At 33.7% G+C, this 17,644-nt stretch overlaps 1 protein-coding gene across 1 annotated transcript in view; it reads left to right on the plus strand.

Annotated features, from left to right (window-relative positions):
* LOC150093187 (uncharacterized) overlaps window positions 1–11,690 on the plus strand; it is a 111,589-nt gene extending 99,899 nt beyond the window's left edge. The window contains exon 7 of the mRNA XM_090414180.1: window positions 10,619–11,690. Within this exon, the coding sequence (XP_090270306.1) occupies window positions 10,619–10,681 (63 nt within the window). The 3' untranslated portion in view covers window positions 10,682–11,690. The remainder of the gene's footprint in view (window positions 1–10,618) is intronic.
* The last annotated feature ends 5,954 nt before the right edge of the window (window positions 11,691–17,644 follow it).

A 17,644-nucleotide genomic window follows, 5' to 3' on the forward strand; every position in this document is an offset into this window, starting at 1 on the left:
GTTAGTCAGAAAGAGTTCAAACAACTTTCCGATGGCCGGCAACTTACAATCAAAAGAAAGTGGAAGAGAACAAAAGGCATGCCGAACTTGAAACTTAAGATGAAAGGCTCGTACCGATTCTTTGAGGGTTGCCAAACTTCATGCGAGGTCTCAGAGGAGGCCTAATAAAAAGGGACTGAAGCAAGCAAGCAGAAGGGGTCCCAGTTCCAGAATTGCTGTCAGAGAGGAGGCCACCTGGTCCAGAGTCACCATCAGAGAGACTGCCCAGATCCACGTTGCTTGAGAGAGTAGTTTCCCGCTTCCAGAAAGGAGCTTCTCGGTTCAAGATGTTGCTAGAGAGAAACTACTTCTAGGCCACAGACAAGGTTTCAAATTGCTGAAAGGAAGAGTTCCGATTGCTGGAGAAAAGTTTCCAGGCCAGGTTAATGTCAGACATTCACCAGTGTGTTGTGTTTTCATTACAATCTGATGAATCAAATGACTTCACTGATATTGCTCAGTTAATGGTATTTATTCACATAGTATTTCAAGATTATTCAAGTAAAGAAGAACTTTTGAAAATTATACCATTATTGGGAAGGACTAGGGGAGAAAACATTTTTTCAGCATTTGATGAATTTGTGAAACAACACAACCTTCTGCTTTTTAAACTTGTCTATTACTACTGATGGTGCTCCTGCAATGATAGGTAATAAATCAGGCTTAATTTCATTATGTAAAAACGATGGCAAATATCCAGATTTTTTAACGTACCACTGTATTATTCACCAACAAGTACTGTGTAGTAAAAGATTAAACACAAAAGATGTTTTGGATATTACATTTAAAATTGTAAATTCTATTTGAAGAAAAGCCCTGCAATGGTACAATGGCAGTTATTTAAATTACAGGCAGATGATGATAGAGAACTTCTGTTGTACAATAATGTTCGCTGGCTCAGCAGAAGTCAATTATTAGAAAGATTTCTTGTATTAATTAACGATATAGAAATTTTCTTGATAAAAGATGGTTGTTACACTTATCATTTTTAGTAGACTTCTGTACGAAATTAAGCAATTTAAATTTAGAGTTACAAGGTAGAGATAAAAATTTAATTCACATGTTAAGTTCAATAAAAACTTTCCAACAATACTTACTTTTATTAAAGAAAAATATAAATGACCGCAAATTTAGACATCTCCCATATTTATTACAATTTTTTGAACAAAATCAAGAAATGCTTCGCTATGATTTAAAAGAATTTATTCATCATCATCATCAAATTCCTGCCATGTACCCTCAAGAGGTGTACAGGATATGATAGTACTATGTGAAAAAAATTACATCATTACTAACTTCGTATCTACAATTTTCCTCCAAATCAGTCTGTTACTTGTCAAGACTCCAACATTATCAGATCTTATATTTCTATCGTCTAAGGCACTTTATACCGTATCAATCCACCTATATCTTGGTCTTCCTCTGGGTCATTTTGCTGCCAACCTGGAAAAGAACACTTGTTTTGCTAATCTTTCTTCACCCATTCTGTTTAAGTGACTATACCACCTGCGATTAGCTCTGCTAACGCATTCCTGGATGCTGGCAATATCAAGTTCTTTCCTAATATCCTCGTTTTTAATATGATATTGCCATTGATGCCATCTGTTCACGCCTCTGATCTTTCTCAGGACTCTCATATCTGCGGTCTCTAGTCTTTGGTCAAGTGTTTTATTTCTGACCCAGCTCTCAGATCCATAAGTTAAAACTTGTTTGAACACTGTCTTGTATACAGCTAATTTAGTGTTCCGACTAATTTCTCTCTTGACTTCCCACTATACCAGCTTTGCTGATTCTGTTGCCTATTTCTATATTGAATTTACCATCCTCACTAAAAATCGTGCCTAAGTAGCTGAAATGTTTTACTTGTTCCACAGGTTCTCCATTCACAACACAGTTGACATTTTCAATGATTCTGCCAATTTTCATTGTCTTTGTCTTTTTATTGCTGACCTTCATATCATATCTATTACAACAGTTATTCAATTTAGTCAGAGAATCTTGCAGACTTGTAGCGGATTTATTTAGAAGTATAACATCATCTGCATAAAGCAAATAATGTGATCCATATAGATAATGAATAACAGAGGGGATAATGTACATCCTTGTCTCACACCAGATTTAACATTAAACCATCTTCCTGTACTTCCTTCAATTCTAACTGCTGACTTACAACTCAAATAAAGACTAAGTATTGCTTGATATAATACCCCATTGACACCATATAACTGTAGCGTATTGAATAGCTTCTCTCTTGCCACCTTGTCATATGCCTTTTCCAAATCGACAATACTTAAATACAGATCTTTGTTATATTCCCATGCTTTCTCGACTATTTGTCGTAAAGTGAAGATCTGATCCTGATAGCCTCTATTTGGCCTGAATCCAGCTTGTTCTTCACCCGGCTTTTCTTCCACAATTCTTCTCAATCGTTTCTCAAGTATACTTGCATAGATCTTGCCAGGAACACTTAGTAGGGAAATACCTCTGTAATTCTCACATTCAGTTTCATTTCACTTTTTATATATGGGTACTATTAGAGCTCTACTCCAATCATCGAGAATTCGTCCCTCTGTCTAGGCTTTCTGAACTATGCACTGCAGCCACTGTAAGACTTTTATACCACCATACTTCAGCATTTCTGGTCGAATATCATCTACTCCTGCTGCCTTTCCACATTTTAAGCCTTTGATGGCTTTTTCTATTTCAAATATGGATATGTATTCCTGACTGTGTGCCTTGTCAGTGTTTTTTACCACTGTGCTGTCATCACTGCTTGTTTCATTTAGCAGTTTTTCAAAGTAATTACTCCATACTTCAAGGATATCTTTTTCTTTCATTTCACCTTTATCATCTCTAACTCCTTTTACATCACTCTTTCCTCCATTCCTAACCTTCTTCAACAACCTCCGAATATTTTGCCACCTTCTTGATATTTATTTTCTATATTCTTGCCAAAGTCCTCCCATTACTTTTGTTTAGCTAGTTTTACACAGTGTTTAGCATTCTTGCATTTGTCTCTGCATTCTCTAAGAGCACAAGCTGACTTATTTGCCAGGAACTTTTGATATGCTTTCTTTTTTTCCTTCACTGCCTTTTTAACTTTCTGTGTCCACCATGGAGTTCTACTTTTTCTATCCTTGCAGACAACTTCACCACATGCCTCTCTAGCTGAATCAATCAGGGCTTTCTTTCAAGGCTTGCTATTGAATATCCGAGGTTTGATTCCTGTTCTCAAACTCTTTCATTTTTTCTTCAATAATCTTTGTGAATTTTAGTCTACAGTTCACATCTGAGAGCTGCTCAACTTTTATTCGCTTTAAAACTTTCTTACGTGTTATTCTTTTCAATATGAAATTCAGTTTTATTCTGCTCAAGACTAAATAGTGATCACTTCCAATTTCAAATCCTCCATACACTCTGGTGTCCTGCACCAGGGAGAAAACATCACTATCGACAATAACATAATCAATGAGACTTTTCTTATTCCTTGCCTCTTCTCTCCATGTGAATTTGTGCACATTTTTATGTTGGAACATGGTGTTAGTAATAATGAGTCCATGTCCTCAGCAGAAATCCAACAGGTATTTGCCATTATTATTAGCTTTGTTCTTTTCTCCAAATTTTCCCAAAATATTTTTGTGTCTCACAATCATTTCCTACTCTGCTATTTAGATCCCCAACAAGGACCAACTTTTCCTTTTTCATTGTGTCAGTTGCTTTTTCTAAAGCATCAAAATATTCCTCCACTTCTACCTTAGTAGAACCTTCTGTGGGACCATAGGAACAAATAAGTCTCATTGTCCAGTTCCCCTTCTAATATTTGCCCACATCACTCTACTTGAGACTGACTGACATTCAAGAAGATTAGCTTCATATTTTGTGTTGAATACTATGGCTACTCCTTCTTTTCCTTGATTGTCATTGCCTGAATATAACATTTTGTATTTATTGCTCAGAATGATCTCACCAGTTTTTGTCTTTTTTGTTTAAGTCACCCCTATTATGTCAATCTGGTACTTATCTAATTCCTCAGCTAGCTCCATTTCTTTGCCATTCAGGCTTCTTATGTTGATAGTACCGATCTTTAACTCTGGTAATGTTGAGTTGGGGTGTATTTTCAGATTTGTTCCAGTAGCTGACTTTTCGCTGTTCGCCCTGGTTCCCTGGTGAAAACAACGGGGGCCTTGTTTAACTGGGCGATGCCACAGCCGGCATGAAATTTTGTCATGTTTTACCATCATTTTTTATTTTGGTTTAATCAATAAGAATACAATTTGGTTGGCTAAATCCCAAATTGCCAGTCCATCCTCATTCGTTCAGTATCCAAGTAGATAGCCAACAGGGTGCACTACGAGAAGGTGAGGATTGGACATTAGGTCAGAAGCCCTGGTTGGTTCTCCGCATTCCTTTAAAGGCTATGTGGAGGTCTCCTCTCATTTATACAGCTTTGACTCTAAAGCACTCCCTTAAGAATTTATTCGTGAAATAGAATTAGTTGAGGAAGAAATAAATTCAAGATTTAAAGATTTTAATAAAACTGAAATGATTGTATCTTTAATCAATAATCCATTTCAAGAAAACTTGAACATCACAGAAATTTCAAATGAAATTAATGGGCTGTTTGATATAAACCAAGCTGAAGTAGAACTTGAGATAATAAACATTCAGAATAGTTTACATTTAAAATCAATAAACAATGAAGTCATTTGGAAGTATGCACATGAAAAATTCCCAATATTAACTGATATTGCGCAAAAAATTCTTCGTGTTTCAGATCGACATACTTGTACTTGTCAGAATCTGCTTTTTCAAATATGATCATCATAAAAAATCAATTAAGAAACCAAATTACAAATGATCATTTGGATGATTGTCTGCGATTGGCCACTTCTTCATATCAACTTGACTATGAAAATATTGCGAGGTCCAAACAATGCCAAATTTCACATTAAGTTTTTTTTTTTTTTTTAATCAACCAGCATTTCCTATAACTTGTGAGTTTGTAATCAATCTGTTGTTTTTTCTAACTTTGATTTTCCAAAATAGAGAAATAAATATTTTATTCCAATATATTTGTTTGTTTTTTTTTGTTGTATTAAAATAATTAAAAGTCATAAATAAATTTTTAGATGCACAAATAAAGTTTTTAGTTGTGTATTTTTTTAGTTGTTTATTTGTGCGTAATCAGATATCAGGTTGGGGGAACGTGATCTATATAAGAGAGTAGATCGCCGAATAACTTTTTATAGAAAAGTAATAAACTAAAAAAGTAACTAAAACTAAAAAAGGTTGAACACCACTGGTGTAGATGATGGTAGTTGCACTTCGTGTGAAGTGCAACCATCAAATGGAAGAAGACAACTGTGCTCTCTAGAAGTTGCTGTAGGTCGAGAGACTGTTTTTGGAATCAGCATCACTTATAAAGCACTTCCCTAATCTCAAGTTCGGCTGCATTAATTTGCGAAAGGTCTGGACAGCTATTAAGCCCACACTGAATTAACTTCATTTTTATCCAGGCCCTTAGAAAGAGCCTAGGTTAGGATGTTAGTTTCTTTTTAGTTACAATTTGAATTGTTATTACAGCAGTCTAATTAGTGTTGTGTGTTTACCGCTGATGTAACTTGGCTCTGAAGATGCTGATTTTAAATCCAGTGAAATATTTATGAGTTCAATAAATATGGGCCAAGAAATAACAATCCATAATCTGGTAAGGGAAACAGTCTTATAAGAGATTTTCATTTTTTTGGTTATAATAAATTTCTTGTTTAACTTTTTAAGGCTGCTGTTTGTTATTGTGGAATGTCACTCATTTTGGGTTTGAATTTAGTTAGGATGTTTGCTACATTCAAATGAACATTGCCAGCCACTTTGGAAGGTAGATAATAAATTCTACATTCAATGTTCATCATAATTTTTAATTTGGGTGCTTGTCTGGTTGTTATAGTAAAGTCATGACCTTAACTGAGAATGATGACTACTGCTTCTGTTAGTGACTGTGATGAAAAATTCACAACTATACCATGTTTTTAGACAGTGACTACAACCCTTGTAAAATAGGTGAAATACCTCATACTTTCCATCCCCTATATCCGGGATACATTTGAAATGGATAGAAGCATTCTAAGGACAAATTTCATTCACTAACACATCCAGCAATGCATAAAGTTATTTGTGCCTGCAACTTGGCCTGCTGTGGATAGACAGGAACATCAGTTAATATTCTCCTTGAAGAACATAAAAACTATGTTTATTTGCTATTGCCATTTTGGTGAATTATAACTTAGTCAGAATTTGCTATGAAGTACACCTCTAACCTCGATAAGCATCGTTGCATTGCGTTAACAAAAATGAAAACCAACTGGCCATTGCATCTGTATTCAACATATGAACAATTCCATGCCCTTGGGGTTTACTTTTTGCCTGCTAGCAAATATAGCTCACTGTAATGAATTTTTGAACTTTACATTTCTAATAACCTGCTAAAAATAGCATTACTGCTATGAGCTTTTGTTCAAGACTTCAATATTACATTACAGCATGTCATATCATTAGCACAGTGTTTACTGTAGTATCTACCGAAAATCATATTATTGCCATTGCTATATATCTATTTATTATTATTATTATTATTTTCTTCTTGACCTCCACCTCCATGGAGTTATAAGACTCATCGTGGAAGGTTAGCTAGTCAATACAAAGTCTATCATACCATTCCCTAAACCTATTCACTATTTACACTTTTACTGCTCTCTCAAGCAATGCATTCCATGCTCCAACCTCTTCATGCAAAAAAATTACTTCTTATCCTTTTTCTCACTACTTCCTTTTGCTGCTTCCAGGGATGGCCCCTTGTCCTCATTCCTTCCCCTCGTTCTACAATACAAAAAATCTTAGCATTAATCCAATAGTAACCCTTCAATGGCTTAAATGTCTGAGTCATATCCCTCTTTGTCTTCTGTCTACCAAACTCTGCAGTCTACATACCCTAAGTCTATCCTCATAACCAACATTGTATAGTCTTGATATCATTTTTGTTATCCATCTATTACCCTCTTCAAGGGTTCTTCATCCCCTTCAAATCTTGGCGACCAGATCTGAGCAATTTCTCTTGAGATCTCTTCATAAAAATTTAATAGATTGGTTAAGTCAATCTTCTCTTTCCCCTTTTAATGAAACCATGCTGTACTTTTTCCTTATAAATTGGGACAATCCCTACAAACATTCAATTAGATGCATATCAGTGGTTTCTTAAAAATAATTGCAAATGATTTAATTAATCTTAGACATTTATTATAAATGTCATTTATTTATAAATTTATTTATGACTTTAATACTCAGTACTAAGCATGATAGATCTTACCAGTTGCCTATTTTCAGACTTCTTAACCTGCATTTTCATGAATTCTTCATTTGCATGAATGCTCACTAAGGAATTATTCAGTCCTCCACTATCACAATATGATCTTTCAAAGTCTTTTTCCCAAGAAGCTATGTGTTAACTTTGGTCATATGTGCCTTCCTCTTTTAAAAGAGGAAGGCATATATATATAAAAACTATCTATACATCTATAAAATTATCTATAAAAACTTTTAGGGTTACTCTTAGCTTTCCTAAGTGAAACTTAGCATTACTCGTGAATTAAAAATGTGGTTAATATGAATTTGATAGTTTATATTTAAATTTCAAGTTAGTTTAAAAAATTTATAATTTTCAGTTTATATTCATCATGATGGATTTTCAGATCATAAGAACAATTATTCCTGGTTGGTCTGTATGGTATCTCCACTTTTAAGCAAATAGGCTGAGAATTTGAATACTACTGTGACACTGTTAGTGACTTTAAATAATAGAAAAATTTCATCACTCAGTGTGAGACTACTACCCTGTTTATTGGAATCCTGAAATGGCTTAATCATAACTTTTAGTCTGTCCACAGCACAAAAGTGCTGTTATACATCTAATTTTTTTGTTAATATTCTTTCCATGTGTGTTTTACACAGAGGTGTAAAAGTTTTGCGTTGGCTACACTGCATAATTCATAGGGCCTGGTCAGAAGGTTCAAATTCCAGATGTGATTGGAGTAGAGCTCTCATAGTACCCCATCTATAAAAAAGGGGAATAATAAAACTGAATGTGAGAATTACAGAGGAATTTCTGTACTAAGTGATCCAGGTAAGATTTATGCAAACATACTTGAAAAGAAGTTGAGAGAATGTGGAAGAAAAACTTGGAGAAGAACAAGCTGGCTTTAGACCAAATAGAGATGGTCAGTATCAGATTTTTATTTTACGTCAACTAGTTGAGAAATCATGGGGAATATAACAAGGATCTGTATTTAAGCTTTTTGGATCTGGAAAAGGCATATAACAAGGTTCTTAGAGAAAAGCTTTTCAAAATGCTATAATCATATAGGCTAAATGAAATATTATATAGAACATACATACTTTATTTTAAGTTGTAACTCAGCAATTAGAATTGAAGGAAATACAGAAAGATAGATGGTCTGATGTAAAATCAGGTGTAGGGCAAGGATGAACACTATCTATTAGAATCGGAGATATCAAACTTAGCTCTTTACTTTATCCAGTGATGTACTCTTAAGCATATCTGGTGCAAGTCTCCAGGATTCTCTAACCAAATTGAATAACAGTTATAACAAATTTGGCATGAAATAAAAAGAGCAAACTATGAAAATAGTTAGGAACATAGAAAACTTCAGCTGCATTCTCAGTGGGGAACCTATGGAACAAGTAAAATATTTTGGCTATTTAGGCACAGTTTTAGTGAAAATGTCTCCATACTTAATTTGCCAACAGAATAAGCAAAGCTGGTATGGTGGGGAGCCAGTTGTATATGTAATAAGAGAGAAATTAGCAAAAACACTAAACTAGCAATATACAAGACAGTGTTTCAAACCATTATTAAGTTTATAGATCTGAGAGTTAGGCTGGAAATAAAGCACTAGATTAAAGATCACAGACATGAGGGTTCTGAGAAAGATGATTAAGGGAGATTAAGATTGATAAACAGTTGGCATCAATGGCAGAATCATATTAAAAATGAGGATATTATGAAGGACATAGATATCGTTAGCATCAAGAATGTGTGAGTAGGGCTCATCTAAGTTAACATGTCACTTAAACAGAATAGGGGAGGAAAGGTTAACAAAATAAGTGTTTGATGTCAAAATAGCAGAAAAAAGATCCAGACAAAGACCATGATTTAGGTGGATTGATTAAGTCAGAAATGTCTTAGAAGTATGAAATGTTAGATATGACAATATTGAAGTGCTGACAATTTGGTGTTAATAATTAATAGACTAATTTGGAGAAAAATGGTTGACAGGAGATTAGTAACAAAGTAAACTTAATCATGTAATACTGTCATAGTAGCCTATACACCCCTTGAAGATATGTATCAGGAAATTGATTATGATGATTCCTTTCTTATTAAATTCTAACTCTACTGTATGCTTTTTTAATTCTCTTACAGTATCCCAAATCAGATTCTTAGAATTCCAATCTCATTTCCTTATTACCACCATTATTTTTCCATAATTTTGGTTCCAACTGAGTTTAAATCGCTATCATATACTGGTTGTAGGTAACTGTTATGATCTGTTCTAAATTCTACTATTTAATGGCCTACTTTTCTTACTGTTCATTCACTCATTCCTGGCAAGTTTGACATATTCTTCTGTTTCTCTTCTACTCAGCTGCCATGACAAAAACTGACATATCTTCAGTTTTTTAAATGGCCAGTGTAGCATTACCCAACCGAGTGGATCTGTCATTATTGAGATAACATAAAAAAAGATTCTGTAATTACTAAATCTCAGTCGCCAAACCTAATTTATTATATTGTAGAAATTTTATGTAGTGCTTAATGTGTTGCAACACCATCTAAAACATTGTTTCAGATGAACACAAGGAACTTGAAACTAGGAACAAGGGACGGAGATCAAAAGTTCTTAGCAAAATGGAGTTGATGACCTCAATTTCTTGCTTTGTTTTAAATATAGTTGGAATACGTTGCATCTCTGTAGTGCAGTTTTGAGAATAATGCAATATTTGTCCTTTGCTTAGAAAACTATCCAGATTTGAATCCTTTCTAGGTCACAAGGAATAAGTTTTTTCAGCAGAAGGCAGGTTAGCTAATCTCATATGGAAATGACTTTTTTTTTTTTTTTTTTTTTTCATCCTACAAATGAGGCTATTTCGAGAACATTTGCAATTACAACCATAATATGTTCATAGCCTTAGTTACACTCATAGCCCTAATTCCAACTAGCTTTCTAATCACTTTTGTTTTTCACTTAAAGTTTGAACAGATTTTAAGAGGCTGTAGTTATAATGATAACCAGTGATACAAAGAGTGGAAGTTAAAAAATGGTTAACCTGAAATCTGATCAATGTACTTCCCCTGAATACAGAGAACAGAACTTGAAACCCAGCTACCAGCTCCTTCAAACATTTATATTGCATGTGTTTTCTTATTTCAGTTTTCATTATATTATGTGAATTATGTTTCTGAATGCAAAAGTATTCATTTATCTAAAAATCGATAATTTCATTACAGACAGGCAATGGAACCACAACAGTAACAAGGCCCCGATTAAATCCTGGTAACCCTTTTCTATGACATTATTCACTGGACTACCTAGATGCAAGAGTGCAAGTTTTCCAGGGTTTCCGTGTACACTGAAATTTATGTCTCATCATGTTTCCTATGCTGAGTTGGTGAGAACAGTTTTTATCAGTACAAAAATGTCATGGACTGCTTGAGGCAATCAGTAAAAATCAAGAACACATGGCATTATTACTTAAAATGTCCAAGAGAAAGACTTGAAATTATAATTTAAGACAGTAGAACAGATTTTTCCATAAAAAATAAAACACAAAGTATCACATATATAAATATACATGTATAGGCTTATGGCTCTAGTCGTGGTGGGCATATAGTAAGATTTGATTTCTCAAAAGTTATTAACTTGCACACCACCCAGTACTATTTGTATATGTAAGGGTCCGTACATAAAAAAAAAAGTGTGCTGGTGCTTTTTTTTTTTTTTTTTCCATTATGCATTCCCAAATAATTCATATGCTAAGTTAAGGCCATTATTTGAAGATTCTTATTATCTCCTTTGCTATCACCATTACAAAAGATAAATATCATGTCTGATATGCTATTCAGTGTATTTTAATCCAGTGTAAAAAATTTAATATGTTAGCTGATTTGTCTTTCCTTAGTTTCAGAAGGCTTCTGTAATGTATGCAGAAATATTAGATCCCAGGTTTATACACACAGCCTTGTTAGTAGATTGTAGTATAATTTAAAGTATAATTAAATTTGAAATGTTTGATTACTATATGTTAATTTTAAAAAGATTCTGAATTGTTTCTTTATTACAGTTAATTTATTTGTTATGAACTCTTATAGAATATTGCCTCGTAAAATTTGAAACATATTTTTATTAAGAAATATGTGATGAGATTTCATACTAACTGTATAGTTTTAAAATCTAAAATATGCTACTGTACAGATCTTAATAGTTGTTTGTAACAATAGTCATTTTTAAAAATTGAAATTTGTTTTGCATGTCTTTTAAGATGTGTGCTAACTGAAATAATAAACATTCTTGGAAAAAAGTCTCATGTCAGATCAGTTTTAATGTAACATAATTACACTTTTGAATTATGTCTGGATGAAGGACTCAAGTTGATTGTGTTGATTACTTTATTTTCTATATTTATCCCTGACTGTGTTTTTTGTCTCATAAAATGGAGTATTTAAGAAATCAAATTCAAACAATTCATAGTTACAAGGGTTAGAAAAGGTAATTTAAAATTATCTGTTTTTGAATATGTAATTACTACAACCGTATAAAAAAAAAAAAAAAAAAAAAAAAAAAAAAAAAGGGCTGCATGGAGTGAGTTTGAAGTAAGAATGGATTTATGTAAGAGGAACAACTGCACTGAATGCATTTGGTATCAGGAATCTGGAGAAATTGTGTATTGGTATGGATCCTAATACAGAAAGTTATGGATTATGATGAGGGGGGGGGTGAATGGTGAGAATCTGTGCATAAGAGTGACTAAGTTATTCATCTATAATAATGATATGAAGATGCTTAATAATGGAGGTGATTGTGTGCTTAAGTGCTCATCCAAACGATGAGCACTTAAGTATGTGCAAAGATGTCTATATAATTGAAGCCTTACAGTATAATGCTTCACTGTATATAAAAAAGCATGGAGATAACTTATGTCTGTACACAAATGCCAGGAGTATCAGAAACAAAAAAGGTTGAGTTTTGTTGCCTTAGTGAATACATTGTGATCTCAGATTATTGCCATCAGTGATGCCTGGTTCTTAAAAGCAGATGTGTTTACTGATATTGAGTGTAAAAGATACACTATTTTTAGGAAGGACAGACAAGATAGGAAAGGATGTGATGCCATTGAAATCAGGTAATTTGAGTACAATTAGAATTCTTTCCTTTAGTGTTACATAGTGATCAGCATTCAGTTCAGTAAATCATGGAGACTACAACTGTGTTAGGAATGAGCGGTGACTCATTTATGTCGGCTAAATTACTACAGTATTTTTCCAACATATGATAGCCTATTTGCCCAAATTTGTTAAAAATAACAGGAAAATAATAACAAAAAAACCATGTTAATTTAATTATAAGCAAATCTTGGTTAAAAGCATTTTAAAATTAACTGTTAATTTTCACGTGTGTATATATATATACACACACACACACAGTAGTGAACAAATTAATCCGAACACTCGCATATTAAAGAAAAATTTTAATTAAGAAAAAAAGTTAAACTCTAACTTTACCTAATAATTCATATGTGCTGCTCTGTTCGTAATAAGTTCATTAATTTGCTTAGGCATAGACTTTACCAACATAGAACACATTTTTCTTATTTCTGCATCTCGAAACCATACTTTTATAATGGATTGTATTAAGTATCCTTTGTATCACAATGTAATTTTCCAAGTGTCTATTTTTAACTATAACCCACAAATTTTCTATTTGGTTAATGTCAGGAGAGTGTTACCTGGCTACTGAAGCAATTGGATGTTGTGATTTTTGAGGAGCTTAAAATTTTTTTGAAGTGTAACATGGAGCAAGATCCTGTTGGAAGATCAGTTCTTTGTCTTTCTGGACATGTGGGACCACTCTTTTCTCCAATATTTTTATGTATTGGTCACTTTTCATCATACCATCAACAGGCACAAATGATCCTGGACAGCCATATGTAAAACAACCATAGAACATCTTTTTAGCTGGGTGTTTAGGAGCTTGTTGAAGGTGGGCAGGAGAAGTCCTCTCAGCTGCTGACTTGCAAACATAAGATACTCACTCTCCTTGGACACAGAATGGCTCTCATCTGAAAATATTACCTTCTTCCACTTCTCAACAGTCCAATCTTCCTACACTTTTGCCCACTGAAACCTCTTTTTCTGCATATCCTTTGTCAACAGTTGTTTCTTTTTTGGTCTGTGGGCAGTCTTCCCTGCTTTCAACAATCTTTGACAGACTGTCATGTTAGAAACATTAATCCCACTAGCTGCAAAGTCTCTAATTAAGTCTACAGCAGACAATCTTGGATTCATTTTGCTTTTCCTAACTGGTGAATGACCTTAAGTGTAGTTTTCCCTTTTTTCAGCCACATTTTCCTTTTCTGTTTTCTCCCTAAACCTCTTTAAAACCACATTAACAGTACCCAAACCAATACCACACTCATTGGCAATTTGTCTTTGAGTCATAGATATGTGTTGAGAAAGAGTATATTTTTGAATGCTTTCTTGGAGATTTATCCATTTTTAGCTACAAAAATGAATAAAAAAACTATGAATGTCAACTTGTTTACACTATTAAAAATTAACAACACTAGAAAATAAGGGGATAAACATTCTTTGTTGTTTTATAGCCAGTAAGCGAAACTAAAGATCGATAACTACGATCTATAAGTTTCATGCCGAAAAACCATCGGCGAAGGTAATTCAAAGTAAAAGTGGAGCAAGCTCCCTCACTATTCTTGATATTTTCTCATAATGTAAAACACAGCTCCTAGGAGATGTAATACTGTCATTACATTATGAGGAGAGGTCACTTCCCCAGACCGGTTTCAACCTTTTTTGAGGTCTCATCAGTGAGTAGGTAGACCTGGAAGATATCAAAGCTTAGTGAAAAGAACTTACATACCTTCACTATATGAATGCCATAAAGGTGTAATTATATTTTAGTTAAGATAAAAAGCCAAATGGCTAGTTTTCTGGCACCTTAATATAGAAAATAAGGGGATAAACATCCTTTGTTGTTTTATAGCTTACTGGCTATAAAACAACAAAGGATGTTTATCCCCTTATTTTCTATATTAAGGTGCCAGAAAACTAGCCATTTGGTTTTTTATCTTAATTAATGAACAACACTATTAATAAATATCATAGAGACAGTTAAAATACACAGCACTCAATCAAAATAGCGAACTAAAATCTAAACATTATTGTGAACTGAAACAAAAATCAAACCAAAAACTTGATGAAAATTCAACTTGTTCGGATTAATTTGTTCATAGCTGTGTGTGTGTGTGTGTGTGTGTGTGTGTGTGTGTGTGTGTGTGTGTGTGTGTGTGTGTGTGTGTGTGTGTGTTTGTTTATATATATAATGTGTGTTTGTGAAGAGGAAACAACAGGCATCTTTCCAGTCAGTTCTATGTAGAGTATTCAGAGCATGATCAGAAAGGCAGCAGATCTTCCACTGGCCCACCCATACTCAAGGTGCCATATTTGTTGCGCCTGTAATTTGCCCTATGTAGGTGAAACAGGACATACAATTCCTATTCGAAAAAAGGAACATAAACAGTACATTAAATTTAATATCGGAAAGGCCACATTAAATCTGGCCTTTCTGATTATGTCCTGAATACTCTACATAGAATTGACTGGAACGGCACCTGTTGTTTACATCACGCCAAAACATGGTATAAGTGTAAATTTAAAGAACCCTGTGAAATTCTTATCAACCACACTAATCTTAACAATAATGGTAGTCTAAAAATCCCAAGAATATGGATGGCACATATTCTACCCACATAAACAGAGTTGATTATAATTAGGACTGTAATAATGTAGGATCTTAGCTTTAATATAACAAACACTTATGCTAATTTATTGATTAAGCCACCAATTTTGCTGTATTAAAAGTATTTATATGAATTTGTTCTCTGATGTTATAAATAGGATATAGCTTTAATGTAGATTTTTTTCCTCACTAGAGGTCAGGCCAGTAGAATAGCGGTTGATCAAATCATTGTCACTTTGGCAATGTAATATAGCTTGTGTGCATGAAATTAAAGCAGTTATTCCTAACATGGTTGTAATCTCCATAATTTACTGAAATGAGTCCAATTAGGGTAGAAAGCTATGATTGCAATATTAGTAACACAGTTTCCCATGCAGTAGTGAGTTTGAAGCTATATGATGTGAGGTCTAACAAAGTCAAATACATGGTGGGGTGTTGTTACTGACTAGTGGATTATCTACTAGTAATGATGAAATGCATTGACAAATGAATACTAAATGATTAATCATCATGGATGACTATAATTATTTATACATTGATTGGATAGCAGTAAAATCTGACAAGAAGAATGAAGTCAAACTTATTGACCTATTGCAAGACAACTTCCTTAAGCAGCATGTGACAGAAGGAACTAGAGGTCAAAGGATATTAGACCTGATCATACTGTCCTAGGAGGTTTCAGTAAAAGATGTGACAATTTTGCCTCCAGTTAGTAATTTTATGAATATTCTATTTAAAAAAGGTTACATGCCTGAACTTCAAAGCAGGAAATGATAACTGAGGAAAATACTAGTTCAATCCCATAATATCGGTTGCTAAATGGGAAGGATATCAGCAGTGAATGAGAAGTATTTGAAAAATACATCAGTGATGAATGGGTGGTATAACACTAGTTATGTGTTATATTACCCATTAGTATAACACATAACTACTGCTGGATGGATATTAAAAAGTGGTATATGGAGAAGAGCAGAATCCAGGCAAAAGCAGGTGACTAGTGGTGTGCTGCAAGGCTCAGTGCTAGGACCACTACTGTTTAATTTGTACATAAATGATCTAGGAAATATTCAGTTATTTGCTGATGATGCAAAATTAGGTATAGTAATAGCTAATCAAGGAGATGTGGCAAGCTTGCAGAATTATTTAAATAGGCCTGCCAGTATGGGCAAAAGATAATGTGGAGAAATGTATAGCTATGCATTTTGGGATAAATAGATTACAAGAAGTGTATCAGGTCATCCCAAAAGTAATGTTGTTTTCAGCATTAAGTTTTGAAAGGATATAAAAGATAAATCACTTGCTAATTTAATCAAGTATATAACTGTCAGATCTTAGGGGAAGGCAACGTATATTGGAATATTAATTAAAAACTTTAATTAATACTTCCTGTATGTTGGTAATGTTACATTACCATCTTCAAGGATCACAAAATAACATGTGCAAGCAAGCACTAACACAGTGCTTCCCAAACTTCTGGTTGTCATGGCCCCCTTTTGAAAAATTAAAATATATCACGGCTCCCCTTGAAAAAAAAAAATCTTAATATAATATAGACATATTATATTTATATTCAATACAAAACATACACAGCAAATACTGCAAAAATAAAATGCAAATATTACATTTTTAGCATGTTACATACACATTATCTCATATTTTTATATAGATAGATTTTATATAGATAGATTTATTGTTATTGTACATTTGCAGTACAAGCACATGAAACGTAAAACGATTAGTAATAAAGAAAGAATTAAAAACATAAAAGAAGTTTAATAATTTAATGTGATGGATGTGTTTCAATACTGCTACACCAATATCAGGTGAAATATTTGAATGTTCCCTCAAGGGGTATACAGGATACTATGATAGTATTATATGAAAAGTTTACATTATTACATGTGGAATTACCGGTCTGGTAAGTATGACAAGCTTAGGTGTGTGCTTGGCTCAGTGCCATGGCATGTAAAACTGCAAGGGCTGGATGTTGATAGTGCATGGGAGGTGGTTAAGAACTGTTTGCAGGAGGCAATGGTTGACTGTATACCAAGAGTCCGAATAATAAATCAAGTAGGGGTTAAATGGATGAATAACACTATTAAGCTTGAGCTGCAAAAAAAGAAACAATTTTGGAGGGAATTTAAGGAGAAAGGTGACCATCAGGCGCAGGAACAGTATAAAGCTCAGGCCAGGATGGTAACAAGGGTGGTAAGAAAAGCAAAAGCAGATTATGAAAGAAAATTGGCCATGCAGGCTAAAGAGAATCCCAAACAGTTTTTTCAATATGTTGCAAGTAAAAGGAAAAATGCTCATGGTAGAATGATCTTAAAAAATTCTGAGGGTAGTGAGGTAACCGAATCAGTCGATATTGTGGAATTACTGAGCGAGCACTTTGCAAGAGTATATCATCCAGGTAGTGACTTTGCAGGAATGGAAGAACCAACAGCTTATACTGGAATTGTGATGAATGAAGTAGAAGTAACTAGTCTATTACAGAACCT

The sequence above is a fragment of the Typopeltis vanoorti genome, chromosome 24 (genome assembly GCF_054136105.1).
Source record: "Typopeltis vanoorti isolate ZY-2024b chromosome 24, IOZ_Tvanoo_1.0, whole genome shotgun sequence".
In the NCBI taxonomy this organism is placed as follows: domain Eukaryota; kingdom Metazoa; phylum Arthropoda; class Arachnida; order Uropygi; family Thelyphonidae; genus Typopeltis; species Typopeltis vanoorti.